At 40.8% G+C, this 27,727-nt stretch overlaps 1 protein-coding gene across 1 annotated transcript in view; it reads left to right on the top strand.

Moving 5' to 3' along the window:
• PRIM2 (DNA primase subunit 2) overlaps window positions 1-26,583 on the top strand; it is a 128,687-nt gene extending 102,104 nt beyond the window's left edge. Inside the window, exons 11-14 of the mRNA XM_070733030.1 lie at window positions 303-429; window positions 3,216-3,298; window positions 14,939-15,007; window positions 25,672-26,583. Coding sequence (XP_070589131.1) covers window positions 303-429; window positions 3,216-3,298; window positions 14,939-15,007; window positions 25,672-25,896 — 504 coding nt within the window. The 3' untranslated portion in view covers window positions 25,897-26,583. The remainder of the gene's footprint in view (window positions 1-302; window positions 430-3,215; window positions 3,299-14,938; window positions 15,008-25,671) is intronic.
• Window positions 26,584-27,727: the final 1,144 nt, after the last annotated feature.

Genomic DNA, 27,727 nt, shown 5'->3' on the forward strand with positions numbered 1-27,727 from the left:
TTTTATTCTTTTTAGTAACCATTTAAGGGCAATATTGTGGGGAGTGGGAGATACCCTGTAATTCTATTTTTTGGTAAGCAAAGTCCTATAGAAATTATCGGGTGAAACTCTTTCTGCCAAATGCTCGATGACATAGATTCAAATTTGTTGTACTTTCGAATTTTTCTGCTTGTAAAACTTATAACAGTTACCACGATTTGAAGCATCAATATTTCATCCCTTGGGGTAACTAACATTGCATACACTGTACACCCATTCTCAGTTGTAAACCATCTGTTATTTTTATTGTTTTCACTCTTCAGTTTGATAAAGGATATGCTTACAGCATCCGGCATAACTATGGGAAAGAAGGCAAGAGAACGGATTATACTCCATATAGCTGCATGAAAATTATCCTGTCCAATCTCCCCGGCCAAGGGGATTATCACGGTGAGTGCTTCTTCCTAACAGGCAGCTTTAAAAGCCAATGGATTGATTGGCTGTATTAGTGGCAGAAGTTGGATTTGTGGCTTAAGGCAGCCTTTGCTGTCAAGTCGAGTATGCGGCTCTTCTTCTGACAATTTATTATTGAACCAGGTCAGACAAAAGAGGTTACTTCGGTCTGTGTTCTGCTGAGTCTTGCTGAGTTTCTTCTTCTGCTTGTTTTCATCCCCACAATGTTTCAAAGCAACAAGTGCCTCGGCGTTTTTTCTTTGCCAGCAAACTGTCAAAGAGCTATAAATCATTTGATTTTTTTTTTTCACCCCAGAAACCAGACACTTTCAGGAATCTATGGGATGTTGTGAATCTAATGATTCATTGTCTCTAGAATGAAATGGGGAGTATTGTAATAACATTTTCACAAATTGCATACAATCAGGTTTTCTTCCAAATGTGTGGTTTTTCCTTTAAGAAACGCCTTCTTCTCTGAACACTGGGAAGTCACTTACTGATTGTAGTGAATTGTTTACTTTATCCTTTATTTCTTCCCAGTCATTTCAGAATACCATACGAAACTAGACTTACAATCCTGGGCCTAGAAAACTTAGAACTAAGACGCTTTAAACATGATCTAAGTATTGCCCACAAGATCATATGCTGCAGTGTCCTGCCTGTCAAAGACTACTTCAGCTTCAACCACAACAACACAAGAGCACATAACAGATACAAGTTCAATATTAACTGCTCCAAATTTGCCTGTAAAAAATACGACTTCAGTAATAGAGTTGTTGAAGTATGGAACTCATTACCGGACTCCATAGTATCTTCCCCTAACCCCCAACATTTTACCATTAGACTCTCCACAGTTGACCTCTCCAGATTCCTAAGAGATCAGTAAGGGGCAGCATAAGTGCACTAGAGTGCCTTCCGACCCCTGTCCTATTGTCTCTCCTATATCCCATATATCTTCTCTTCTATCCCTATATCTTTCTTCTATCTCTCATTGATTATTTTATCCTATACTCTCTCTTCTATTCTTTCTCTAATTCTATTTCCTCGAAGGTGTCCTCTATTACCTTCATTGCGTATTATCGTGTATTGGACAAAATAAATAAATAAAAAGAAATAAATTTCACTCCAATACCTAAGAGCAGGGATGTCAAATTGGTGGCCCGCAGGCCAGATGCATCATGTTCTGGCCCCACTCCCATCCGGTTTAGCAAAGGGGCAAAAAGTTCTGATAGTCATGTGACAACGCCGTGACGACATGAGTTTGACACCCCGGCCCTAAAGCATAGACCTAGGTGCCCAGGAAACTGTATTAAGAAGAAGATATATTGATAAATCTGTGTTTTTTTCTTTTATAAAATGAGTAATAATAATGTCATTTCTTCCTCATTTTTTCTGTTCTTCAGTGTCATTTAATTATTATTATTATTATTATTAATTAGATTTGTATGCCACCCTTCTCCAAGCTTGATTGTAGAATTAGAATGCCACCAATGCTGCTATCTATCTATCTATCTATCTATCTATCTATCTATCTATCTATCTATCTATCTATCTATCTATCTATCTATCTATCTATCTATCTATCTACCTACCCACCTACCTACCTACCTACCTACCTACCTATCTAATCTATCTATCTATCTATTGGACTAAAGAGACAGGGAGACAATTTGTGCTTAAGGTGCTAAGTTAGAAACTAGGAACCCATGAGTTCTAATCCCAGAACCAGTGGGATGCTTTTCCACCTGTCGTTCTCTGTCAGCCCTAGGAAGCAAGCAATGGTCCACCACTTTTAAAAATCTTGCCAAGAAAACCGCAGGGCACTTTCCAGGAATAAATAGTATATAGAATTTGAAGGTGGTAATCATAATCAAAGGAGAGCCACTTTGGTCTAGCAATTAAAGCACCAGACTAGATACTGGGAGATGGTGAATTCTAGTCCCCCCTTAGCCATGAAAGCCAGCTGGGTGGCCTTAGGCCAGTCACTTTCTCTCAGCCCAACCCATCTCACATGGTGGTTGTTGTGGGGAAAATAAAAGAACGAATATGAAGGTGGTAAGCATATCAACCTTGGATATGTTTACTATCTTCAGTTATTTGTAAAAATAATAAAACTGTGATACATACCATACAGACATACTGTATGTACATAGAAACGTATGATAAGTTACTTTCATCTATATTTATAAGTTGTGTGCAACCAATGATGTTTACAGATTTCACTAGCAATAATCTAACTTGATTATAAATCATTTATCATTTTAAGTTGCGATACTTGATTTTTAAGTCAGTGTGGACAATCCCAGTAAAATGAACGTAAGGAAAGATTGTTGGGCACCAAGTTTAACTTCCGTTAGCTCATCCCGTATATTGACATGTGTTTATTTCCACTCAGTATTGGTACACATATTTTGAATTATTTGCAGTTTCTTCTGATGATATAATTACTGTTTTATATGTATAATCTTTTGATGCCCTACTGAATTATGTATTTTGCGCTCTCAGAATAGCCTTTCCTATCCTGAAACATTGCAGTTTAGTTTGAAGAACTATTTCAAATATCATGTTAGTTGAGAATTGTGCCAGGTTATAGGCCAAGATTACTAAGGAACCACAAATACTCATGCTGGATTTTTCTTGTTGAAAAGTTCGCACACGGGGGTAGTTATTTTTCTGTATTTTATAATCTGGTAAATAGTAAATAAGCGTTGTTTTCTACATTCTCAGGTGCTTTGCTATGCCGATTTATGAATATTTTTTGCTCCCCTCTTTCTTTTCGTTAGGATGCCCATTTCGCCACAGTGACCCGGAGCTGCTGAAGCAGAAGCTTCAGTCGTATAAAATACCTCCTTCTGGAATCGGTCAGGTACAGAATCTATTCTTCTGATACTTTGGTAATGAGGCATTAGAAATATATATTTTAGTTTTATCCCATACTTATGGACAATGAATGCCCTTGTCTCTGAAATGCAACTTGTTACGATGTTTACACCTACTTGATATGCTTTTAAAAACACCCCTAGTGTTTTTAAAAGCATATCGATTGTTACGATGTTTACACCTACTTGTGCATGCTTTTAAAAACACCCCTAGTGGCTTCTCTTGCGGTCTTCAAATCCTTCCTTCCCTGTTAAAACCTGTAAAATTGCAGACAAGAGCCACAGTAATAGTCTGCAGAGCGGCGCGCTGGAGAGGAGGTGTGGGTGGCATGACAGGCCCTGAAATAGGGCGATAGCCATGCCCAAGCCTCCTGATGATCCGAGCAGCTGCAAAGCATGCTGGGTGCTCTCACGCTATTGCGAGAGAACTCCCCTGCAATGATTGGTGCCGAGCTAATTCCCGCCTCCGCAAATGGCGGCCAGGCGTTCAATCGGACCAGAATATCTCTGGGACCGCCTTCTGCCGCACGAATCCCAGCGACCGGTTAGGTCCCACAGAGTTGGCCTTCTATGGGTCCTGTCAACTAAACAATGTCATTTGGCGGGACCCAGGAGAAGAGCCTTCTCCGTGGTGGCCCCGACCCTCTGGAACCAGCTCCCCCCAGATATCAGAGTTGCCCCCACCCTCCTTGCCTTTCGCAAGCTTCTAAAAACCCACCTCTGTCGTCAGGCATGGGGGAATTTAAAAATTTTTTTTCTCCCTTCCCCCTAGGCTTATAGAATTTATACATGGTATGTTTGTTTGTATGATTGGTCTCTTAAATTTTTTAGATTACTTTTTAATATTAGATTTGTTACATTGTTTTCTTTATTGTTGTTATCCGCCCCGAGTCTTCGGAGAGGGGCAGCATACAAATCTAAGTAAACTAAACTAAACTAAACTTTTCAATTTTTAGTCTTATCTCATACTTATAGACAATGAATGCCATTGTCTCTTAAATGCAACTTGTTACAATGTTTTCACCTACTTGATAGACATGTGCATGCTTTTAAAAACACTCTTAGTGGCCTCTCTTGCGGTCTTCAAATCCTTCCTTCCCTGTTAAAATCTGTAAAATTGCAATCAAGAACCACAGTAATAGTCATCAAGTAATAATTGTGATGCTTTTAACATTCCCATTTAAATGGAAATCTAGGGTATAACCAATGCTGGGTATGTAGGTATATACCAGTGTTGGTGAACCTTTTTGGCACCGAGTGGCCAGCTAGGCTTTGTGAGCATATGTGTGCCAGAAACAGGAAGACCAGGTGGCTGGTGCGCATATGCGTGCCAGAGACCGAAAGTGCAGCCTTGAATATTAGGGTCTGGAGTATCCCCCTTCCCTTCTGCCAGCACAGGTAGGATGGGTCAATAGCATTGAGGTGAGATGGTTCCTCAGATAACGTGAACCCATGCCGTGAAGAGCTTTAAAGGTAAGAATTTCTTCAACTTGACCTGGAAGCAAACTGGCAGCCTGGGTAGCTTTACCTCATGAACTGCTTATCTTATTTTTTAAACAAGTATTTTAAAGCATCTTTTAAAAATATTAATAGCAACTGAAATGAAAACCAAAATGCTGTGAACCCAGAAAATTTTCTTTTTACCAGGAAACATCCAAATGATAATATTTCTTTCACTTTAAAAAAAGTTCCCCAGTTGCACAGAAACTAAATTGGGACATGACCAGATGCTGCAATTCATCCATCCATCCATCCATCCATCCATCCATCTATCATCTGCCTGTCTGGCTGGCTATCTATCTATCTATCTATCTATCTATCTATCTATCTATCTATCTATCTATCTATCTATCTCTCTCTCTCTCTCTACCTGTCTGTCTGTCTGTCTGTCTATCTAATCTATCTATCTATCTATCTATCTATCTATCTATCTATCTATCTATCTATCTATCTATCTATCTATCTATCTATCTATCTATCTATCTATCTATCTATCTATCTAAGCTGTCTGTCTGTCTGTCTGTCTGTCTGTCTGTCTGTCTGTCTGTCTGTCTGTCTGTCTGTCTGTCTATCTATCTATCTATCTATCTATCTATCTATCTATCTGGGTGGCTATATTATAATCTAATATATGTGAAGCAAAGATGAATAATTTTTCATATAAAGAAGAAAATGTAATGTTTTTCAGGTACATTTGCTAGAACTAAACCAGCCTTGTACATATAAGCCTTTAGGGCTAAGTGAACTGAAAACTGAATTCTCACTTACGTCTAAAATTAAACCAAGGATTCCATTCCAATTCCCTGTTCATTAGCACAACGTTTAATCAGTTAAGTCAGTGTCGTCTCAGCATCCAAATCTGGTTTTGTGTGCTGAAACTGAGAGCAAAATGATTCAAAGTTGTAGATCTATGTTTTATTCAAGAGTAAGGGTGTAAAAGGGAGCAAAAAAACTCAGGGAATCCTCTAGCTCATATTTCTACCCTCTAACTTCCAGGCTATTTTGAGAAGCTGATTTTGTTTTGTTTTGTATGTATGCCTCTGTGGTTTTAAAAGTAGATTTCTATTCCCACTCATTTTTGTTTTGTCAGTGGACCATTTCTGGTAGGAAATTTTGTTTCATGTTTGAAACATTTTCCATTTTTTTGCAATGCTCTACTATCAACATATGTTTGAAGTACAAGTAGCCAGTTTTTCACTCCTTTAAATTCACCTGTTATATGAGGCAAGACAGGGTATATTTTTACATTATTTATTGTGGAATGAATGAGAAAATGTAGTTTGTTTTGCACTATGGCTGTCTCCTGCCTTCTCCCCAGCAACGCAGAATGGCTTCTATAATACCTGTCAGCTTTCTCCCACAATCAGATTTCAAGATCCTAGGGAAGAGTATGGGTTAGAAATACTAAGTCAGAAGTTCTCAATGAAATTCCATAAGTAAAATCCTGGGGAAGTCTGTGAAGCAGGGGCTCGGCTCAGTATTTTTTTCCCTAATGTGATTGACTGGAAGTGGTCCTGCAATATGATTCTTCCCACTCCTAAATCCCTGAGCCAACCTAGAATGATACCACAATTGAAGATATCAAAAGTTGCTAAGAGAGCAATGAAGGCTAGGATGGATATACTACCCCATTCCAAACCTACCGTATATTAATTGACAAGTGCTGTCTCACTGCTGTAACCAGATTTAACTTACTGTTATATTGTTTTTATTATTGTTGTGAGCCACCCTGAATCTTCGGAGAGGGGCGCCATACAAATCTAATAAATTGAATTGAATTGAATTAAAGGGGTCCAAATAACCTCCAGGGCCCTCTGGAGCTGCAAACCAACCACCTTCTCTAAGGAAAGACTGGCTGAAAACTGTCCATTTCTGTTGGGTCCAGTGATTGTCCTTGGAAGCGAAAGAAGATAATCTGCCGCACGAATCCCAGCGACCAGTTAGGTCCCACAGAGTTGGCCTTCTCTAGGTCCCGTCGACTAAACAATGTTGTTTGGCAGGACCCGGGGGAAGAGCCTTCTCTGTGGCAGCCCCAACCCTCTGGAACCAGCTCCCCCCAGAGATTAGAACTGCCCCCACCCTCCTTGCCTTTCGTAAACTCCTTAAAACCCACCTCTGCCACCAGGCATGGGGGAATTGAGACATTCCCCCCCCCCCCCCGGCCTATACAGTTTATGCATGGTATGATTGTGTGTATGTTTGCTTTTAATAATGGGGTTTTTAGTGTTTTTAAATTATTAGATTTGTCGTACATTGTTGTATTGCTGCTGTGAGCCGCCCCGAGTCTACGGAGAGGGTCGGCATACAAATCAAATCAAATCAATCAATCAATCAATCAACCAATAAATAAATAATCACTATTTTTAGAGCAAGTGACATCACTCCTCCTGCAAACAGTCATTAGCCACCAAATGGACTCAACTACATGTCATGTCTCGGTAATTCAGGATCAAGGATGGAGGACAGAAGGAAAAGGGGGGACATGATCGAGACATTTAAATATATTAAAAGGTTAAATAAGGTCCAGGAGGGAAGTGTTTTTAATAGGAAAGTGAACACAAGAACAAGTGGACACAATCTGAAGTTAGTTGGGGGAAAGATCAAAAGCAATGTGAGAAAATATTATTTTACTGAAAGAGTAGTAGATCCTTGGAACAAACTTCCAGCAGACGTGGTTGGTAAATCCACAGTAACTGAATTTAAACATGCCTGGGATAAACATATATCCATCCTAAGATAAAATACAGAAAATAGTATAAGGGCAGACTAGATGGACCATGAGGTCTTTTTCTGCCGCCAGTCTTCTATGTTTCTAAGGATCTAGAATACGCATGGCTAACTCGTAAGGACAGTGATGGCAAACCTATGGCAAGTGTATCACCTATGGCACATGGAACCATATCTGAGGGCACATAAGGTGTTGCCCTATATCAGCTTCAGCATGCATATGTGCACTGGCCAGTGGGTTTTGGCCTTCTTTTTGTCCGTTTTCATTCTCCCCAGGCTTCAGGAGCCTCCTGAACCCTGGGGATGGTGAAAAACAGCCCAACGGGCCTACCGCAAGTCCGGTAGGGGGGCAGCATGGAGGTTGTTTGCATGCGAGTGGGAGAGAGCATTGCATTATGAGTGTGGGCACGCATGAGAATGCTATTGTGCGTGAACGTAGCCTTTTGGCATGTGAGCCAAAAAAGGTTCACCATCACTGTACTAGGACAATGTGCACTTCATTGGGACATTCAGGTTCAAACTGTGCCCAGAAATCAACCTAGACCATGCACTTATGCAACAATTCTGTGTAAATCTGCACAACTTTAAGTAATGTACTGTTTCTTACAAAATAAATACTAATAAAAGTTGAAAGGTTGTCTAAACATTATTTTATAAATGCAGCTAGTCCTGGGGGAAATAACACTAGTTAGGACTGAGATTGCCATCATGAAGCAATGTGGTTGTAAAGCTTGATGGCACATGACTGCATTGCTTAGCAATAGCAATTCCTGGTAGCCCCAGTTAACAACTCTAGGCTGTTACAGGGGAAAGAGGTGGAAACCCAGATAAGGAGTGCAGAGTGCTGTAGGGATGGGAGAGATTGAGGAAGGAGGATTGGTGTGGGCTGTACATTACTTGGAAGCTGGAGAGGGCCAATGCTGGCCCTACATGAATTGTAGGAGACGTGGGGAGAGGTTTGGAGAACCATTGCTGGTCATACATAGGAGGGCTGGTGCAGGCTGCATGTGCAGAGTGCCCGGGAAGATCAGAAGAGGCTATATGCAATTGAGGTTGTAGGTGGGAGGGAAAAAAAAGAGATTTGCTCTAACCCAGGGGCAGGCAGAGTTGCCTCTTCTATAACATGTAGACTTCAACTCCCAGAATTCCTGAGCTAGCATGATTGGCTCAGGAATTCTGGGAGTTGAAGTCCACAAGTCATGGAAGAGCCAACTTTGCCCACCCCCTGCTCTAATTAATTGCAACTCTCCCTGCTGGTTTTCGCATTGACTTGGGGAAGGTCACAAATGACAATCATGTGGCTGTGATTCCCTACAACTTATAATAGCAAAATACTGAGGTATATGGATCGTGTTCACATGACTGCACAGATGCTGTGCTGTCTGGAACTTCGAGGACGGGTTGTATTGTTAATAATTGAAATTCTCAATGTAAAAGTTAAAAGAAACAGTTTTTAATCAAAAGCAAACCCACAAAATACACATTACCTTTCTGGTTCAACACCAAAGTAACTATGCAAAGAAAAGGGGTCCTTTCCTAACAATAAAAACATTCTTAAAAAGTGGGCATGTAATGCACCATCACGTGTGTGCAGTAAGAAAGAAAAGAGAGGGGAAAAAACAACAAAGTGAAGACAGCAAACTGAACTTAAAAACAGTAATCACAGGGGAAAGGAATTTTTGCTAGGAGAGGAATATGTATGCCCATTTTTAAAGTATAAAATAGTGATGGTGAATCTTTTTTGGCTCGGGTGCCAAAAGGCTGTGTAAACCCGTGTGCCCACACCCATACCTTTTCCCCTCCGCCCATGTGCACAGGTTTCACTGAAGCCTCTGGACTCCTGAAGGCTGGGGACGGCAAAAAACGGGCTAACCGGCAGTTTCGAAAAACAGCCAAACTGAAGTTCGGAAGCAAACTTCCGGTTGGGGCTTTTTTCGCTGTCCCCAGGCTTCAAGAGGATTCCCTGAATTCTGGGGATGGCAAAAAATGGTCCATCGGTCCAACCAGAAGTTTGTTTCAGAACTTCCCATTGGCCCATTTTTCTTTCTTTTTTTAAAAAAATATTTTTATTTACATATGAACATTAAAAACAATTAAAAACAGACATAACATTACATCTAAACAATGTACAATACACACATGACAATTGAAAGACGAGCTTATAATATATCTCCCCTCCCGTCCTACGGCTGACTGTGTTGTCAGCCTCCTTTTGTTCTTAGCGGTATTAACACCAATGATTTAGTTGATAACGTATACTTTGTAATTTATGTTATTTGCTATTGCATTTAAGTTCTTATTTTTAAGCTAATAATAGCTTACGCATAGTCAGAATAAGTTATCTTAGTTCTTTAGTGATTTTTAAAAAAATATTTCTTAAATATATCACGCAGCACTACTAGTAGTTGTTCTTTTATTCAACCATGTGTAGAAGTAAAAAAAGGTCGGGTTTGATTTTTTCCCCTTATTTTTCTGGCTGTCGCTCTCTGATCCACTGGTCTTATACCGTCTCTCTTGTGTTGTCTTCTTCCTGGTGTCTTAAGGGGTCACCATGTCTTCGGGCCGTAATGTTTACACACCGGCTTCTTTCCCGTCTGGTTAGGTGAGATCTAGTCTGGAAAGGCAGGATTTGCGCACATCCACGCCCTCCTGAGGTATTCCCACTTTTATCGCTCACCTCTCCAGGATTTGCAATGACTCTGAAGGAGTCCCCAGCCGGAAAAATTCAGAGTTAAGTGGAGCGACGTCGCCCTTAACTCTGCTCCGCCATGGCCCCGCCCCCGGAAGTCCATTTGCCCATTTTTCACTGTCTCTAGACTTCAGGAGTCCTTCTGAATTTCCCAAGGATTTTAAAAAATAAGGTGGAATCCCTCAATTATAGAAAAAGAGATATTTCTATAATTTTCAGTTTGGGATGTTAAAAATAATATGCCTAGAGAAATCAGATGGCAGATTTGGCTAGGCAAAGGAATGAATGTCTTTGTAAAGCCTTTAAAGAACAAGCTGAGTTACACCGGGGTAGTGAGAAACTGACCTGGAACTACAAAAATGTCTCTAAATATGTTACAGTTGCTGCACTTCAATCACATTTTAAGTCACCTTTCAAATAAAAATGAAGGTTAGAAGTAGATAAAATGCAGCAAGCCTTTATTGAAAGATTGAGACTTTAGCAATAAAAGTAACTATTTTATTTGAAAAATGCTCTGTGCTGACCTTGAGTAAATGAAGAGATCAATGATTGTAAAGCTAAAGGAAGCTAACCATGCTAAGCTTATATGTAGCAGAAGAGCCCATCATATGATTTCATTGATAGGATCCAGAGAACAATGGGCAATAAACTGTAATAAGCTTTCCTGCCTCATACACCCATTACCTGGCTAAAACAGTCCTTTAGTCAGAGCATTTCCAGTAACAGGTAGTAGTGGGCTTCTGAAAGTGTGTGTAATATCTTTTGGGTCAAAATCAATATACAGTGATACCTCATCTTACAAACCCCTCGTCATACAAACTTTTCGAGATACAAACCCGGGGTTAAGGGTTTTTTGCCTCTTCTTCCAAACTATTTTCACCTTACAAACCCAAGCTGCCACCACTGGGATGCCCCGCCTCCAGACTTCTGTTGCCAGCGAAGCGCCTGTTTTTGCACTGCTGGGATTCCCCTGAGGCTCCCCTCCATGGGAAACACCACCTCTAAAATCCCAGCAGCGCAAAAACGGGCGCTTCACTGGCAACGGAAGTCTGGAGGTGGGATTTCCCAGTGAGGAAAGCCTCAGCGAAATCGCAGCATCACAAAAACACGGAGGTCCGGAGGTGAGGTTTCCTATGGAGGGGAGCCTCAGGGGAATGCCAGCAGCACAAAAACGGGCGTTTCGGCTGGCAAAAGGGGTGAGTTTTGTGCTTGCACTCATTAATCGCTTTTCCATTGATTCCTGTGGGAAACATTGTTTCGTCTTACAAACTTTTCACCTTACAAACCTCGTCCTGAAACCAATTAAGTTCGTGACGAGGTATCACTGTATCTGTATCCTTATAGAATGTCACATGAATTTATCCACACACACATGCAGTGTCAAGAAAACATTGTCCTATGCTTCACTATTCTTTTTTCTCCTCTTGTAGATTGGAGAGAAAGGGATTACAAGAGAGTAAGCACGCACACAATGGAGAAAACACCAGCAGCTTGCACTTTATAGCTCCAGCTCCTTTGTATGATTGCTTACTCCCTTGTAATTCTTTCCTCTCCAATGAATGCAAATGCAAAACATTAATTCCCTTGCTAATTATGTAGAGTAAGTATTCTAAAATACAGGTGAGCGGGGCAGAAAGGAAAACTGAAGTAAAATCATAAGCACTGTTGCCTCATATGATTTTCCACCTAGCAATTACTTTGCTAAACAACTGGTTCCAATTATGGTCACTAAACAATGAGCCGGGGTGGCGCAGCAGGTAAAGTGCTGTACTGCAGGCCACTGAAGCTGACTTGTAGATCTGAAGGTCAGCGGTTCAAATCTCATCACTGGCTCAAGGTTGACTCAGCCTTCCATCCTTCTGAGGTGGGTAAAATGAGGACCCGGATTGTGGGGGCAATAACCTAGCTCTGTTAAAAAAAAGTGCTATTGCTAACATGTTGTAAGCCGCCCTGAGTCTAAGGAGAAGGGCAGCATAAAAATCGAATAAATAAATAAATAAATAAATAAATAAATAAATAAATAAGGATTACCTGTATTTTTCTCACCTTTTATCTGACAAAATCTGTTTTACATTGCTGTTAGAAATACAGTGGTACCTCAAGATACGAACCCCTCGTCTTACGAACAACTCGTGATACGAATCCGGGGTTCAGAAAAATTTTGCCTCTTCTTACGAACTTTTTTCGAGTTACGAACCGGCGTTCGGAGACTGCTGGGAAGCCGCGCGGCTGTTTTAAAAAGTGACAGCCAGGCGGCGGGGCTTCCCAGCAGCCTCCCGAACGCCGGTTTGTAACTCGAAAAAAGTTCGTAAGAAGAGGCAAAATTTTTCTGAACCCCGGGTTCGGTTCGGGAGGTTGCTGGGAAGCCCCCCAGGCCGGCTGTCACCTTTTAAAACAGCCGCGCGGCTTCCCAGCAGTCTCCGAACGCCGAACGTGGAAGTTCGGGTTTGGCGTTCGGTTTCGGGAAGCTGCTGGGAAGCCGCACGGCTGTTTTAAAAGGTGACAGCCGGCCTGGGGGGCTTCCCAGCAACCTCCCGAACCCCGAACTTTTGCTGAACTTCCGGGTTCGGGGTTCGGGAGGTTGCTGGGAAGCCCCCCAGCCCGGCTGTCACCTTTTAAAACAGCCCCGCGGTTTCCCAGCAGTTACCGAACGCCGAACGCGGAAGTTCGGGTTTGACGTTCGGCTTCGGGAAGCTGCTGGGCGTTCGGCGACTGCTGGGAAGCCGCGCAGCTGTTTTAAAAGGTGACAGCCGGCCTGGGGGGCTTCCCAGCAACCTCCAGAACCCCGAACTTTGGCCGAACTTCCGGAATGGTGCCTTTTGAAGCAGAAGTACCCATATTTTTCTACATGGACTTTAGCAAGATTTTAGAGATTATGTGAAATCAAGTTTGTGTGTGAAAAAAATAAATAAGCACCATAGGCATTGGAATGAATCCCAGTCTATGCCAAAAGCACCATATCAGATTTATGATTCATTTGATAATTCTAAATCCTGCTAAGATCCACATAGAAAAATATAAATATTTGTGCTCGAAAGGATCTGGAATGCTCATTTCTAGAACACAAAATGTTCTAGAAAGTGTTTTTAATAGGAAAGTGAACACAAGAACAAGGGGACACAATCTGAAGTTAGTTGGGGGAAAGATCAAAAGCAACGTGAGAAAATATTATTTCACTGAAAGAGTAGTAGATCCTTGGAGCAAACTTCCAGCAGACGTGGTTGGTAAATCCACAGTAACTGAATTTAAACATGCCGGGGTAAACATATATCCATTGTAAGATAAAATACAGGAAATAGTATAAGGGCAGACTAGATGGACCATGAGGTCTTTTTCTGCCGTCAGTCTTCCATGTTTCTATAAAATACCATCAGAATTGGCACACTAGAAGAAAATGAGACAACAGGCACAGTTCCAGGAGAAAAATCAAGCGTTCTACTAAGTGTCAGACTGTTACTAGATTTTGAAATTTTGTACGCCCCAGGTCCTGTGATTCAGATTTAACTCCTTGTGGGCTACTCAGAAAGTTGCCAGAATATTGTTCATCTTTTACTGTAAGCCAAGAAAGATTTCTATAAATCTATGATCTATGATACAATATTATAAAATCTTCTTGGTTGGGTATCATTGTAAATTAGTTTGAGGCTCTATTTGCAATATGCATAACTATATCCCCCCCCCCCAAAAAACCCCCCTGCTAAGTTCAGAATCAAAAAGACCATGCCAAGCTTTACTGATTGGCTTGTTTTTCACATTGTACTTAACAGGCGGTGACAGCAAAGGCATATATTTAATCAGTTTTGCTTGTAACAGCAAAACAGATCCAGTAAGCACTTCTTTGGCAGCAGTGTGGTTTGATATATTCAGCAAATATCATTTGTACATCTGTCAATAACTATAAGGCAGTCTCCATAATGAGGACAGCAGGGATTTGTGCTGGAGTTTATTGCCACTCTTGACTTTAAAAGGTCAGCCTCTCAGAAAAAGGGTTAGAAATTTGCATTCCTCAAAAATGTTCTTTCTACTGAAGCTATCTCTCAGTTACAGCAGTTTTCTATGGCTGATAAGCAGCACATATAAAAAGAATAATTATAGATCAGCAGAGGGAAAAAAATGACATGCAACTTAAATTTTTAAAGTGCCATTGCATTCTGCCGATAAGAATGAGTGCTTTTGCTGGACAGAAGCGATTACAAGGTAGAATTGGGAAGCAAATTGTATTTACAAGAGATAGAAAAATGTTTCTAGTAGGAGTTCAAAACAGATGATTTCTTTTCTTGTTGGGCAACAGCTGCTTAGAAACAACTTACTTTGAGGGCTGATGTTTTCAAGAGGGGAAACACATGGCTTTCTGTTACTTCTTTTCTAAATCACTCCAGTTTCTTAGTTGATATTACAATTCCATTGGGCTACCCGTGCATGGAGAAGCTCTGGGTGAGAAGTGACCCCACACGCTGAGTAATTTGTTTCAGTTGCTGAAATACAAACATGGATTTGCAATCATAGTAATAGTTTCAAAATAGTTATCCAGGAAATAAGTATTCCAAATATAATAGCACCATTGTTCTCTCCTAAATTTTAGTTTGAGTTTGAGACTTTTTTAGAAGCACTGTCAATTCTGTCATGCTTTCTAAAGATCTGTTCTTTATACAGACTGGAATTTGTGTGTGGTTGTGTGTGTGTATTTTAATTGATTCAATTTCTTTTTTAGATTTTGGACTTGGTGAAAGGTATGCATTATCAGCTGGCCTGCCAAAAATACTTTGAACTGACTCATGATGTAAGTACTTATTTCACTGTTGTTTTATTTATTTATTTTTATTTATTTATTTATTTTGTCCAATACACAATGAGGATTTTAGTGGGTATATATCTATATACACATAGTAAAATACATGATGAAGGTTATAGAGGAGATACTCATAGTAAAAGATATCTATGAAAGAATAGAAAATAAGATAGAGTAATAGAACATATCAATGAAAGAATAGAAGAAGAGATATAGGAATAGAAGAAAGGTATAGGAGATATAGGAGAGCAATAGGACAGGGGACGGAAGGCACTCTAGTGCACTTGTACTCGCCCCTTACTGACCTCTTAGGAATCTGGATAGGTCAACCGTAGATAATCTAAGGGTAAAGTGTTGGGGGTTTGGGGATGACACTATGGAGTCCGGTAATGAGTTCCACGCTTCGACAACTCGGTTACTGAAGTCATATTTTTTGCAGTCAAGTTTGGAGCGGTTAATATTAAGTTTAAATCTGTTGTGTGCTCTTGTGTTAAATCTGTTGTGTTTGGGAATCACACCAAAGTCTCTAAAAAAACCAGGAAACTTCTGTTCACAGTCATTGCCGGTCCCACCTCTTATTAGTTATGCTGAGCTAATGATCAAATAGCAGATATCTTTGATTCCATGCAATAATTAACACTTGGTAGTTTTAAACTATTATAGCTTCTCTGCTTTTCTCCTGGAGAAAGGTGTATGGATCCTGTGGATGTGTGTTTTTGAAGCTCAGAGACTGGAATCTGAAAGAGATCTAATCTCTGCAGCTTCTGCGAGTTCCTCCACTCCAATCTGATTGTGCTCTACAGTCTCTTAAACCAGTGTTTCTTAACTTCAGCAATTTTAGGCAAAAGAATTGTAGTCTTGAACTGCTTGATCCTGCCTTTAAAAAGGGAGGTGGCTATTATCCGGACAACCAGACTCTTGGTAATGTGCATTGCTTATTTGTAGTGAGCATCTTTGGATATTATTATTTATTAGATTTATATGCCACCCTTCTCCGAAAACTCAGAAAATTCTTATGGTATTTGCCTTGTTCTTGACTATTATCAGCTTCTTGTTGATTCTGGTATTTGCGTATGGATTTGAATTTTGGTTGATTCTTATTCATAGGAATAAATGAAAGTTCTCTTCCAACAATGTTGAGTGGAAATATTTGTGGATACAGGTTAAATTCTAAACAAAGCATTAAAAGAATAAAGAAATGTGTATTCTTCTAAAAAATGCAAAATGGTACAGTATTTGGATTTACTTTTAAGTCTCAAACAAATTCAGTTTTGGATCCAAAAACAATGAAACTATAAACAAAAAAGCTTGAAGCAGTAATTGTGTGTGTGTGTGTTTTCCCATTGATATTTTAACAGCCCAACATCATTCAAATGAGATAAAATAGTGACATAAAGATATAACCTGCATTTGTTGCAACATAATACAGTGGTACTTCTACTTAAGAATCCCTCTACTTAAGAACTTTTCTAGATAAGAACTGGGTGTTCAAGATTTTTTTGCCTCTTCTTAAGAACCATTTTCTACTTAAGAACCTGAGCCCGGAAAAATTTCCCAGGAAATTTGAGAGCGGCACAAAGGCCCGGCCAGTTTCCTGCCATTCCCGCTTTAATCCCAGCCATCTCGGGCTTTTCTGGGCTGCCAGAGGAGCCTTTCAGTGGCGCTTAAGGAGGCTTTGGCAGTCCAGAGCGAATGAAGCATTTTCCTTTCTCTGGGTGCTTGGAGAGGGAAATGCTCCCTTCGCTCTGGGCAGCCGAGGAGTCACCACAGCAAAGGAAAGGCGCCAGCTACAAAGCGAGCGAGTGAGAGGAGAGGAGAGCCCTTCAGCATAGGAAGGAAGAGGCAGCATGTAGCAGCAGCAGCAGCAGCAGCCAATGTAGGGGAGGCAGCCTCGCTCTGGGTGTATTGGAGGCGGTGCTCTTCCTCGCTGCCTCAGAGTCCCTCTTTTTTTTTTAAGCCTTAAAGTTTTGGATTCCCTCCCCCCTCACTTCACCTTCGGCAGCGACTCTCCTCTTCCTCTTCTTCTTCTTCCTTCTCCTCCCACCCAATTTCCGAGCTTTTATTTCATTCCTAGTGGTTTTGCATGCATTATTTGCTTTTACATTGATTCCTATGGGAAAAAATGCTTCTTCTTAAGTACGTTTCTACTTAAGAACCTGGTCACGGAACGAATTAAGTTCTTAAGTAGAAGTACCACTGTATATGAAAAAAGTTCTAACTAATGTAGTGAAAGTGGGGAGTTTCATTGTGGGTTCTTTGTCATTGGTTATTGGCTTAATGTGCTATTTGACCCTTAGAGATCACAGAATGGTTGATTATATTAAAAAAAATAATATTAAAACAGAAATACATTTATTTGTTTAATAATAAGTTTCTATGTAATTCCTGTGGAATTCAGTCAGACCTTCTCCCAGCAGCACATAAAGGATTTCAGCTTAAACAGCTTATTTACAGTAGAGACCTAATCATGGTTGTTGGCTTTGAGCATTATTTCCCAAATGAGTTTCCACAAGAGATTGCTTTGTTGTTGTTGTTGTTTAAAACTTCTGCGTTCTGTAAAATCCTAGCACTTGGAAAGTTGGTATTTTTATGTGCTTCAGCTCAGCTGCTGGCCTCGGTTTTTGCTAGGATTTCCATAAAAGATAATTACAAATAAATCTTTTTTTTAACCTTCACACATAGTGCCAAGCTAGTTGGAGACGAGATAATTTTTACGCAGCGATTGACTGACATCTGAAAATTATTTTAAGGTTTCTTCTGGAGTAAAAAGCTTGAGAATAGCAATGGCATTTAGACTTAAATACTGCTTCATAGTGATTTTACAGCCCTTTGTAAACGGTTTACAGAATCAGCATATTGCCCCCAACAAACTGCGTCCTCATTTTACCCACCTTGGAAGATAGAAGACTGAGTCAATCTTGAGTCGGTGGTGAGATTTGAACTACTCAAACTCAACCCTGATAAGACTCAAACTCAACCCTGATAAGATGGAGTGGCTGTGGGTTTTGCCTCCCAAGGACAACTCCATCTGTCCGTCCATAACCCTGGGGGGGGGATCATTAACCCCCTCAGAGAGAGTCCGCAACTTGGGCGTCCTCCTCGATCCACAGCTCACATTAGAGAAACATCTTTCAGCTGTGGCGAGGGGAGCGTTTTCCCAGGTTCGCCTGGTGCACCAGTTGCGGCCCTATTTGGACCGGGACTCACTGCTCACAGTCACTCATGCCCTCATCACCTCGAGGCTCGACTACTGTAACGCTCTTTACATGGGGCTGCCTTTGAAAAGTGTTCGGAAACTTAAGATCGTGCAGAATGCAGCTGCGAGAGCTATCATGAGCCTTCCTAAATATGCCCATGTCACACCAACACTCTGCAGTCTGTATTGGTTGCAGTTTCCGGTCACAATTCAAAGTGTTGGTTATGACCTATAAAGCCCTTCATGGCATTGGACCAGAATATCTCCGGGACCGTCTTCTGCCACACAAATCCCAGCGACCAGTTAGGTCCCACAGAGTTGGCCTTCTCCGGGTCCCGTCGACTAAACAATGTCATTTGGCGGGACCCAGGGGAAGAGCCTTCTCTGTGGCGGCCCCGACCCTCTGGAACCAACTCCCCCCAGATATCAGAGTTGCCCCCACCCTCCTTGCCTTTCGTAAGCTCCTTAAACCCCACCTCTGTCGTCAGGCATGGGGGAATTGAGATATTCCCTTCCCCCTAGGCTTATAAAATTTATGCATGGTATGTCTGTATGTGTGATTGGTTTCTTAAATTGGGGTTTTTTACATTACTTTTAATATTAGATTTGTTCATATTGTCTTTTTATTGTTGTTAGCCGCCCTGAGTCTATGGAGAGGGGCGGCATACAAATCTAATCAATCAATCAATCAATCAATAATAAATAAATAAATACTGAACTACAGCTAGCAGTTAGCTGAAGTAGCCTGCTGTACTCTAACCTATACGCCAGTGTTTCCCAACCTTTTTTGAGCCGCGGCACATTATTCACACTTACAAAATCCTGGGGAACATTGAGTGGGGGGGGGAGCGAGGGGGCTAAAAAGTTTGGACAAAAAACCCCTCTCTTCCTCCCTTTTGCCCTATTTCTCTCTCCCTCCCTCTTTCTTTCCCTCTCTCTTCATCCCTCTTTCTTTCTTCCTTCCTTTCTTTTTTGCTCTTTCTCTCGCCCTCCTTCCCTCCCTCTTTCTCTCTTTCTTGCTTTCTCTCCCTCTCTTGCATTCTCTCTCTCTCTCTTTCTCTCTCTCTCTTTCTCTCTTGCTATCTCTCTTTTATTCTCTCTTTCTCTCTCCCTTGCTTTCTCTCTTGCTTTCCTTCTCTCTTCCTCTTTCTCTCTTGCTTTCTTTCTCTCTCTCTTTCTTTCTCTCTCTTCCTCTCTCTCTTTCTTGCTTTCTTTCTCTCTCTTGCTTTCTCTCTCACACATACTCTCTCTCCATTGCTTTCTCTCTCTCTCTTTCTCTCTCTCTTGCTGTCCTTCTCTCTTTCTCTCTTGCTTTCTTTCTCTCTCTTGCTTTCTCTCTTCCTCTCTCTCTTTCTCTATTTCTTGCTTTCTTTCTCTCTCCCTTGCTTTCTCTCTCTCTCTCTCTCACTTGTTTCCTTCTCTTTCTCTTTCTCTCTTGCTTTCTTTCTCTCTCTCTTTATCTCTCTCTTGCTTTCTCTCTCTCCCTTGCTTTCTCTCTCTCTTGATTTCTCTCTTGCTTTCCTTCTCTCTCTTTTTCTCTTGCTTTCTCTCTCCCCTCCTTTCTCTCTCTCTCTCTCATGCACCACACCGGCAACAGAGAGAGAGAGAGAATGGAGAGAGAGTGGAGGGCGGCTTGCCGGTCTGCGGCGCCCTGGATCAGCGGCCCCGCATGGTCCCAGCGTGGACTCCGCCATCACCTTCGCCTCCGCCTAAGAGGCAGCAGCCACATTCAACCCTTCGCCCTCCCAGGTGTCCATGTCGCTCAGCGCCCGGCCATGCACCGCCTCCGCCTCCCGGTACCCCGCCCGACTTCTACCTGCAGGAACGGGTGGTGGGGCGCCATGAAGGGCGGCGCTTGGAGGCCACCACGGCACCGTTGTCATCACGGTGCAAAGCCACGCAGTCCCGGATTGCTCGCTTCTCCGGCTAGCAAGCCGGCTGCCTGAGAAAGCGGCGCACTTTTTAAACACGTGCTTTCCAAACACGCTGTTTTTCGAAGGCGCCGCTTTCTTGGGCAGCCTACTTTGCTGGCTGGAAAAGGGAGCGATTCAGGACTGCGTGGCTTTGCGCCACTTCAAAAATTTCTGCGGGGGCGGGGGGTTCCTAATGGCTGTGCGGGCGCATGCCCACGCAGCTTAGAAACAACAGTGGCCGGCGCCCTCCCACCGGGCCCCAAAAGTTCACTTCCCATCACCACCAGGGAAGCTCCAGCCAGGCCGGGCTTGCGGCACACCTGACCATGTCCCGTGGCACACTAGTGTGCCGCGGCACACTGGTTGGGAAACACTGCTCTACGCCACCCCAGTGCTGCACCCCGGTGCTTCACTCTAACCGCTACGCCACCCTGGCTTTTATAGGCTTCTCTATAGAAAGAAAGGCTGTTCTACAGCTCTATGAAAGGCTGCTCTATAGCTCTATGGTGTCCCATCTTCCTCAGAGGCCATTAATTCTAGTAAGCTAAGAAAGGAAAGAAGCAAATATGGAGTCTTGTAGGACTAGAAACAGGGGTTCTCAAACTTGGCAACTTTAACACTTGTGAACTTCAACTCCTAGAATTCTCCATCCAGCTGGCTAGAGAATTCTGGGAGTTGAAGTCCACAAGTCTACAAATAATTGTTTTCCTCACATATGATATGGATAGGTTTCCACTTCTTTCTTGTTTCAATTATTTGTTTGCCTTAACCGATAAACTTGTGCATTTACATCCACACTAATGGATTCTTGTGCTTGAATGCTTCTTAAATGCTTTGCTATAATGAATGATTTGGCTGAGCCAATATTCTTAGTAAATATAATGTGTGTCGAAATATGTTAGCAAGCTGTCAGAACCATTAGGTTATAAACAGTAATAATTAGAGCAGTTGCCATTAAACTTGGCAACACGTATATTCATGATTATAAGGAAACTGCCAGTTTTAATGTAGCTTTCACAAGCGTAATACATTTGATATTATGCTAACTGTTGCCTTTCTAATGATTTATAAAGAAGAAAGTTTGATTTGCTTTTCAGTTTTTCTTGTGGTCAAACCTCAGCTTCTTGGTTGATCAAATAATATGCTTGAGAAAGTGTATAAATACGAAATCATTCCATATGGCCTTTGTGTAATAACAGCTTGCCTCATTATCACCTGCCATTCTGCAACTTCTTGATTAAAGCCGTAAGATCATACAGGTTCAACATCATGGGTTTCAGCTTTTTTAAAAAAAAGCCTTGTGCTATAACACCAAAAGAATTCCAAGTTTTACACGAAGGGTACAATTCAGACTGAACAGAATCTGTAAAAACGTTTAGCACTAGAAGATGAAACGCAAGGTGTGTGATGCAGAGGAAGTTGCTTTTAATCTAATGTCCTTTTATTATTGTGTCCGTCTGTATTAGAGGGTTTGGGGGTTACTTTGCTTTTTCTGTTTTTAAAGTATAGACAATAAATGTGTTTGGTTTTAGTTTCCTTGCGCCAGCAGAACTTTGTGGTTGAAGTAGCAGTAGAAGATTAGTTTCTATTTAAGTGACTGTTTAGGCATTTCTTTGGCATCAATTACCATTTCGGGGGTCTGGATGGGTGTCAAAAGGCTCAGCCCTGACAAGACGGAGTGGCTATGGCTTTTGCTTAACAAGGACAATTCCATCTGTCCGTCCATTACCGGGTGGGGGGGGGAATTACTGACCCCCTTGGAGAGGATCTGCAACTTGGGCGTCCTCCTCGATCCACAGCTATCATTAGAGCAGCATCTTTCAGCTGTGGCGAGGAGGGCGTTTGCCCAGGTTCGCCTAGTGCACCAGTTGCGGCCCTACTTGGACAGGGAATCACTGCTCACAGTCACTCATGCCCTCATCACCTCGAGGTTCGACTACTTCAACGCTCTCTACATGGGGCTACGCTCCGACTCTTTGGAGAGGGGCGGCATACAAATCTAATAAATAAATAAATAAATAAATAAAAGTGTTCGGAAACTTCAGATCATGCAGAATGCGGCTGCGAGAGCAATCATGGGCTTTCCTAGATATGCCCATGTCTCGTCAACAGTTTCCGGCTTGCACTGGCTGCCGATCAGTTTCCAGTCACAATTCAAAGTGTTGGTTATGACCTATAAAGCCCTACATGGGATTGGACCAGAATATCTTTGGGACTGCCTTTTGCCGCACAAATCCCAGCAACAGATTAGGTCCCACAGAGTTGGCCTTCTCTGGGTCCCGTCGACTAAACAATTCCGTCTGGCGGGACCCAGAGGAAGAGCCTTCTCTGTGGCGGCCCCAGCTCTCTGGAATCAACTCCCCCCAGAGAATAGGACTGCCCCCACCCTCCTTGCCTTTCAAAAGCTCCTGAAAACCCACTTATGTCACCAGGCATGGTGAAACTGATATGCCCCTTAGCTACTGTTGTGGTTAGCTCTGGCCCAGCTCCTGCCCCAAGAAACGTGGAGGTGGATGTGGGGGAAACATCCACATGTCACAGGCCTGTTTTGCTCCTGATAGAGTCAACTAGTGAATTATCCGATGACGAAGGAAGTGTGGGTGTGACAGAAGAGGGGGCTTGGCTGAGAGCCCAGGAGGAGATCAATCTTCCTTGTCTTCGTTGGGTTCGTTGGATTCAGATGAGGAATGTATGACAGACCCACACATGTGTAGAGCTATGCATAGGAGAGAACAACTTAAGACATATTACAGGAGATAAGAGAGGCCACCTGTGGTTGGGTGGGGCTCCAGTAATTAGAGCTGCTGATAAAATAGCAGCGTGCTGGCTTGGCCATTGTGGAAGATTATCTGATCGTAGTTCGTCAGGACCGTGGATTGTTGTTCCCTGATTGTATTCAATACTGTGTTTGGATTACTGGACTCTGGCTTATACTTCATTGTGAGTGTTTATCACTGTTTGGACAACAGTAGCTGTGACCCAATTTCACAGTTACTTAGTTAGTAATTGGATTTATTACTGGATTTCGTTCTTGTATTGTATTTCAACTGTGCCTTGTTGCTACAAGAAATCCCTTTGAAGTTTAAAAGTTTTTTCTTCTCTTCTGTTGATAAAGAACATTTATCTGCTTTCTATCGTGTGTGTGTGTGTCTGCTTGGACTAATTAACCTGTAATTAAGGGCGGTTGGCACATGCCGGTAGAACAGCTACTATGGTTTTTTAATGTATGGTCTGTTAGGTTGTGTGTTTGTTTTTTATAATAAGGGTTTTAAATTGTTCTTTTAACATTAGATTTCTACATTGTGTATTGTTGTTGTGAGCCGCTCCGAGTCCTCGGAGAGGGGCGGCATACAAATCTAATATATTATTATTATTATTATTATTATTATTATTATTATTCTTATTATTATTATTATTTTGACTAAAAAGAATAATTAGTTAGATTTTTTTACAACATCCCCCCACGCATAGACATATGTATTATAAATGTAATTTTTTAGAATTCATTCCCCCCCCCCCCCAAAAAAATATCATATACATATGCCTATCCCATAAATCAGGGATCCTCAACCTCCGGTCCATGGATCTGCACTGATCTGCAGCATGCCAGAAATTGGGGTGCACAAACTGGGATGCACATCCCATCCACAAGATGCAGACAGCACATCCCATCCACAAGATGCAGACAGCACATGCCCACTCCGTCCGTGGAAAACCTCTCTCCACAGTGCCACAAAAAAGGCAGCGTCTATGCTAGAAAAGGTTTATGAAACTATGTCCAATGCCTTTATACAAAGCTCCTCTTGGTAATTTTGATTGCCAAGTTTGAAAAAAAAAATCAGAAAAGGGTTATCTAAATCTATCAGAAGAACAAAACCCCTTTTTATAAAAGAAAAGTTAGAATTTTGGGACTCTGCTTAAAAAATGAGAGCTTTAGAGGAGATGATCAAGATATATAAAATCATGTTTGAGTGATTATTTGCTCCAAGGGTTTTTTTTTCAACTTGAAGGGGCAAGTGGAGAAGGGAAAGGAAGCAGGAACACTAGGCATGTACCGATATGCTACCTTAAGTAGATCAAACATAAAAGGTAAAAACTGAAGAAATAACCAAAAGGCATTTGGTAGGCTACTATCAAAAACACAATTCTGAACTAAGATGAGTCTTGGCCTGATCCTATAGGGCTAATTTTTTAGTTCTTTTTCATTCTCTTCAAATTAAAAGTTACTTCTCGTTTACAAACATGTTATATTTATTTTTGAAAACCATATCCTTGAATTAAAACATCTAAGGTTTTCTTTATGGTGAATGGTACACTAAGGATTTGGTAGTAACAAGCTCTGACTTTGAAGGCTCTAAACAAAGACTTGTACAGTTGCTTGTTTCTCTCTAGAAGTAAAAGATTGGCAGTTGGACATATAAGGCAGCGGAGAGGGCATCGTGGATTTAATTGTGCATCCATGCGGTGGGTTGCCTGTTAGGTTGGATTCAGAATCAGCTGGAAATTATAAAGCCAAAGGATTTGGTTTGTTCCAAAGTGGGGGGAAAAGTCGATACACAACAATTTACACAGTTGCCAGAGCAATACCAGGAAAAGAACTGACAAAGCCTTCAGTTTGTTTAGTAGTCAAGGGATTTGCTCCTTTCAAATCCTTTTGTACCAGTTATAGGAACCTTCTTTTTCATCTGCTTCTTCTAGGGAGAAAAGGGGCTCTCCCCCTCCCAAAATAATCATACAGGACTGTAAATTAAGAACCAGTGAACAAGTCTCCTAACAAGAGTCACAAGAAACTGAATATACAACCTGGGAATGTGGTTTAGCTTTGTTGCTGCTGTTTGTATACCTGATCAAATAATCTGTAAAAACAGAAAAGCAAGAAATGAATTGCCTTTGCTATGCAGCCCCTATGTCTTAAGTTTTGCTCTGATTTGGAGTAAAACATGCATAATCATGTCTCAAAATATGCTTTGACTCTTAAGTAGTCCTCTCAAATAGTGACTCTGTAACAAATAACTATTTCAAGGAGGCCAAAACAAAAATAGTTTATGAATGTAATAAAATTTACTCTTTCTCTCTTTTTGCCCTAGTACCCTAGTATTGCTTTGGAAAACCCTAAAACCCAAGATTGGTCTATTACTACGTCCATAATATTGATAGAAAGCCATGGTTTAATCCGGTGACAATATTTATTAAAACTATCCTTGGAAATGAAATTGTTGCAACATTTCAACAATGTTGTACAGTCAGTGTGCATTCTAAAGAAAACTTACATGCCGTATGATTTTCACAAATAGATCTTTGGCAAACAAAATTGCCATTAAAAATAATAGAAGAAATAATTTCACCTGGATTTCCATAGCACCTGAATAGCACCTAAATGGGTTTTTGGATTCTAGCTATTATTTGTAAAAGAATATATGTGGGGAGGACCCAGGGAAAAGAAGATGCTGAAAATTGCATTATTTCATTCAAGCTAATTTAATTTTACCCTAAAACTTTACAGACTATAATAACTGAACATGCTCCTCCCCCCCTTTTCTATACAGGTCAAAGAAATTGGTTTTTCTCTGAGCCACCCCAATCAGTACTTTATAGAAAGTCAGCAGCTACTTGGCAACACAAAAGAAATAAAAAAAGATGAAAAGCAGCTTGAAAGCTCCCAGCCGAAACCTAGCGGCCAGACACCAGCAGATATACCTACGACTTCCTCTTTAAGTACAACAGAAGAAATGGAACTGGAGGGACTTGAGGATTACTTTGCCGAAGATTAAACAATTCCATCACTTTTCCGTTTGCTTCCTGTTATCTTCCTATATTGCAAAGCAGTGCTGTGTGAATGACATATAGAGATGTGCGGAGTTGTGTTCTATATAGAAAGTGTGGAACAGTACTGTGATATAAAAAGTTTTGAAAATCAGACATTTTCTTGTAAGTACAAAAATCACTTGCAAGATTGAGCAATAAAATGGTTCATGTCACATTTCTTTTTCCATGGGCAAATGCTAGAATTGTAGGCTTTCCATCATACAGTGTTGCCCTATTTCATTCTCTTTTTTAACTCCAAGTCTTTTTCCTTGATAGAACTAGTTTTGAAATATAGAGAAATGCGGATATATATATAATGCAGTTTAGGTTAGTCCTGCAAGATCTACTGTATCAAAAACAATTCATGATTACTTTATGAATTTCTCCTGAAATCATCTTACTGTGATTTCAACCGGCAAAGCCTGTTTCAAAATGAAGCAAGATTTTAAAGGCATGTTGTTAAACTTACCTAATATAAATAAGGGTGTTTGGGAAACCTGGTATAATTATGAAAATCAGACGTTTTTAAAATGTATTTTGCATCTCTGAAAAAGATTACATATTTACGATACAAGTTCCTATTTCAAGATTGATCAGTTTTGGCACTTTACATTAGAGTACCAAATCAAATAAATGAAATTAGTTTTACATAATCAAGAGTGAATGAATGAATAAAATCTCGTTAAAATTACCTTGAAGGTAAGTAGTAAATGCTGCCTAAGGTTCAATCTTGTAACCATTTACATTGGAGGAAACCCTATTAACTTGATGGAATTATTATTATTTTATTAACTCCATCTGTGATAGCTGTAGGATCACAGGTATGCAACTTTCTAAGAAGGGGGTGGGCTTCTTTGTGTAGGGACTTAAAAATCTTTGCTACTCACACACACACACACACACACACATATGCATGCAGTAGCCTTGTAGCCATTAATGAGATGCTCTAGCATTTACAATAATTATATTATCTCAATTGCTGTATAAGTTGTAATCCTATTACTTTTCAGGTAATGCTTCAATGAATTGCCATTAGTGCAGGTTCCTATATGTTGAAATGGTTATGCCCTTGTTACGTATTCAGAAGTTGCAGAAAGCAATATATTTGCTATTCTTCACAATTCATGGCATTTTAAGAATTTGAAAGCAGTGAATTGTCAATTGAATATGAAGCTATAAAGTTTTGTCTTCCAAATCATTGACTGCTACATAGGTATATCTTTCATAATTGTGGACTTCTATCATTTTTTAAGCTTCTCTAAAGCACTCGCTTTTTTTTGCTTTATGGAGTTTAATGGTTCCAATTATTTAACCGAGCATTGACACTTAACAGGAGTATAAAAGAAAACGATATCACCATCACTACAAATATTCTTTAGGTTTCTAAGTAACCACCTGTGAACTGGACAGACCAAAAGAGTCTATAGTCAGTGGGTCATCAATAGATTTCTCTGGACATGATGTGAAACTCCATGATGAATGCATACTATCTCTTTTGGGCTAGGTGTTTCTGTGTATCCCATCTCTACAAGGTTTGGTTTGGACATTAAGCTTAACCTAGGAAACCTTGCTTAGTGATCTTCTTACAGCTTCTCAAAACATAATATTTAAAAATGAAAAAAGTTAAGTTAAACTGGATTTTATACCTTCTGGTATTATTTTTATTTATTTATTAATATATTTGTATCCTGCCTTTATTATTTTTTACAAACAAGGGTGAAGGTAGTGAACATATCCAACATTCCTTCCAGAATTTACCATCTCCCACGTTCTAGACTGGTGCCTTAATCACTAACC

The sequence above is a fragment of the Erythrolamprus reginae genome, chromosome 1 (genome assembly GCF_031021105.1).
Source record: "Erythrolamprus reginae isolate rEryReg1 chromosome 1, rEryReg1.hap1, whole genome shotgun sequence".
Taxonomy (NCBI): Eukaryota; Metazoa; Chordata; class Lepidosauria; order Squamata; family Dipsadidae; genus Erythrolamprus; species Erythrolamprus reginae.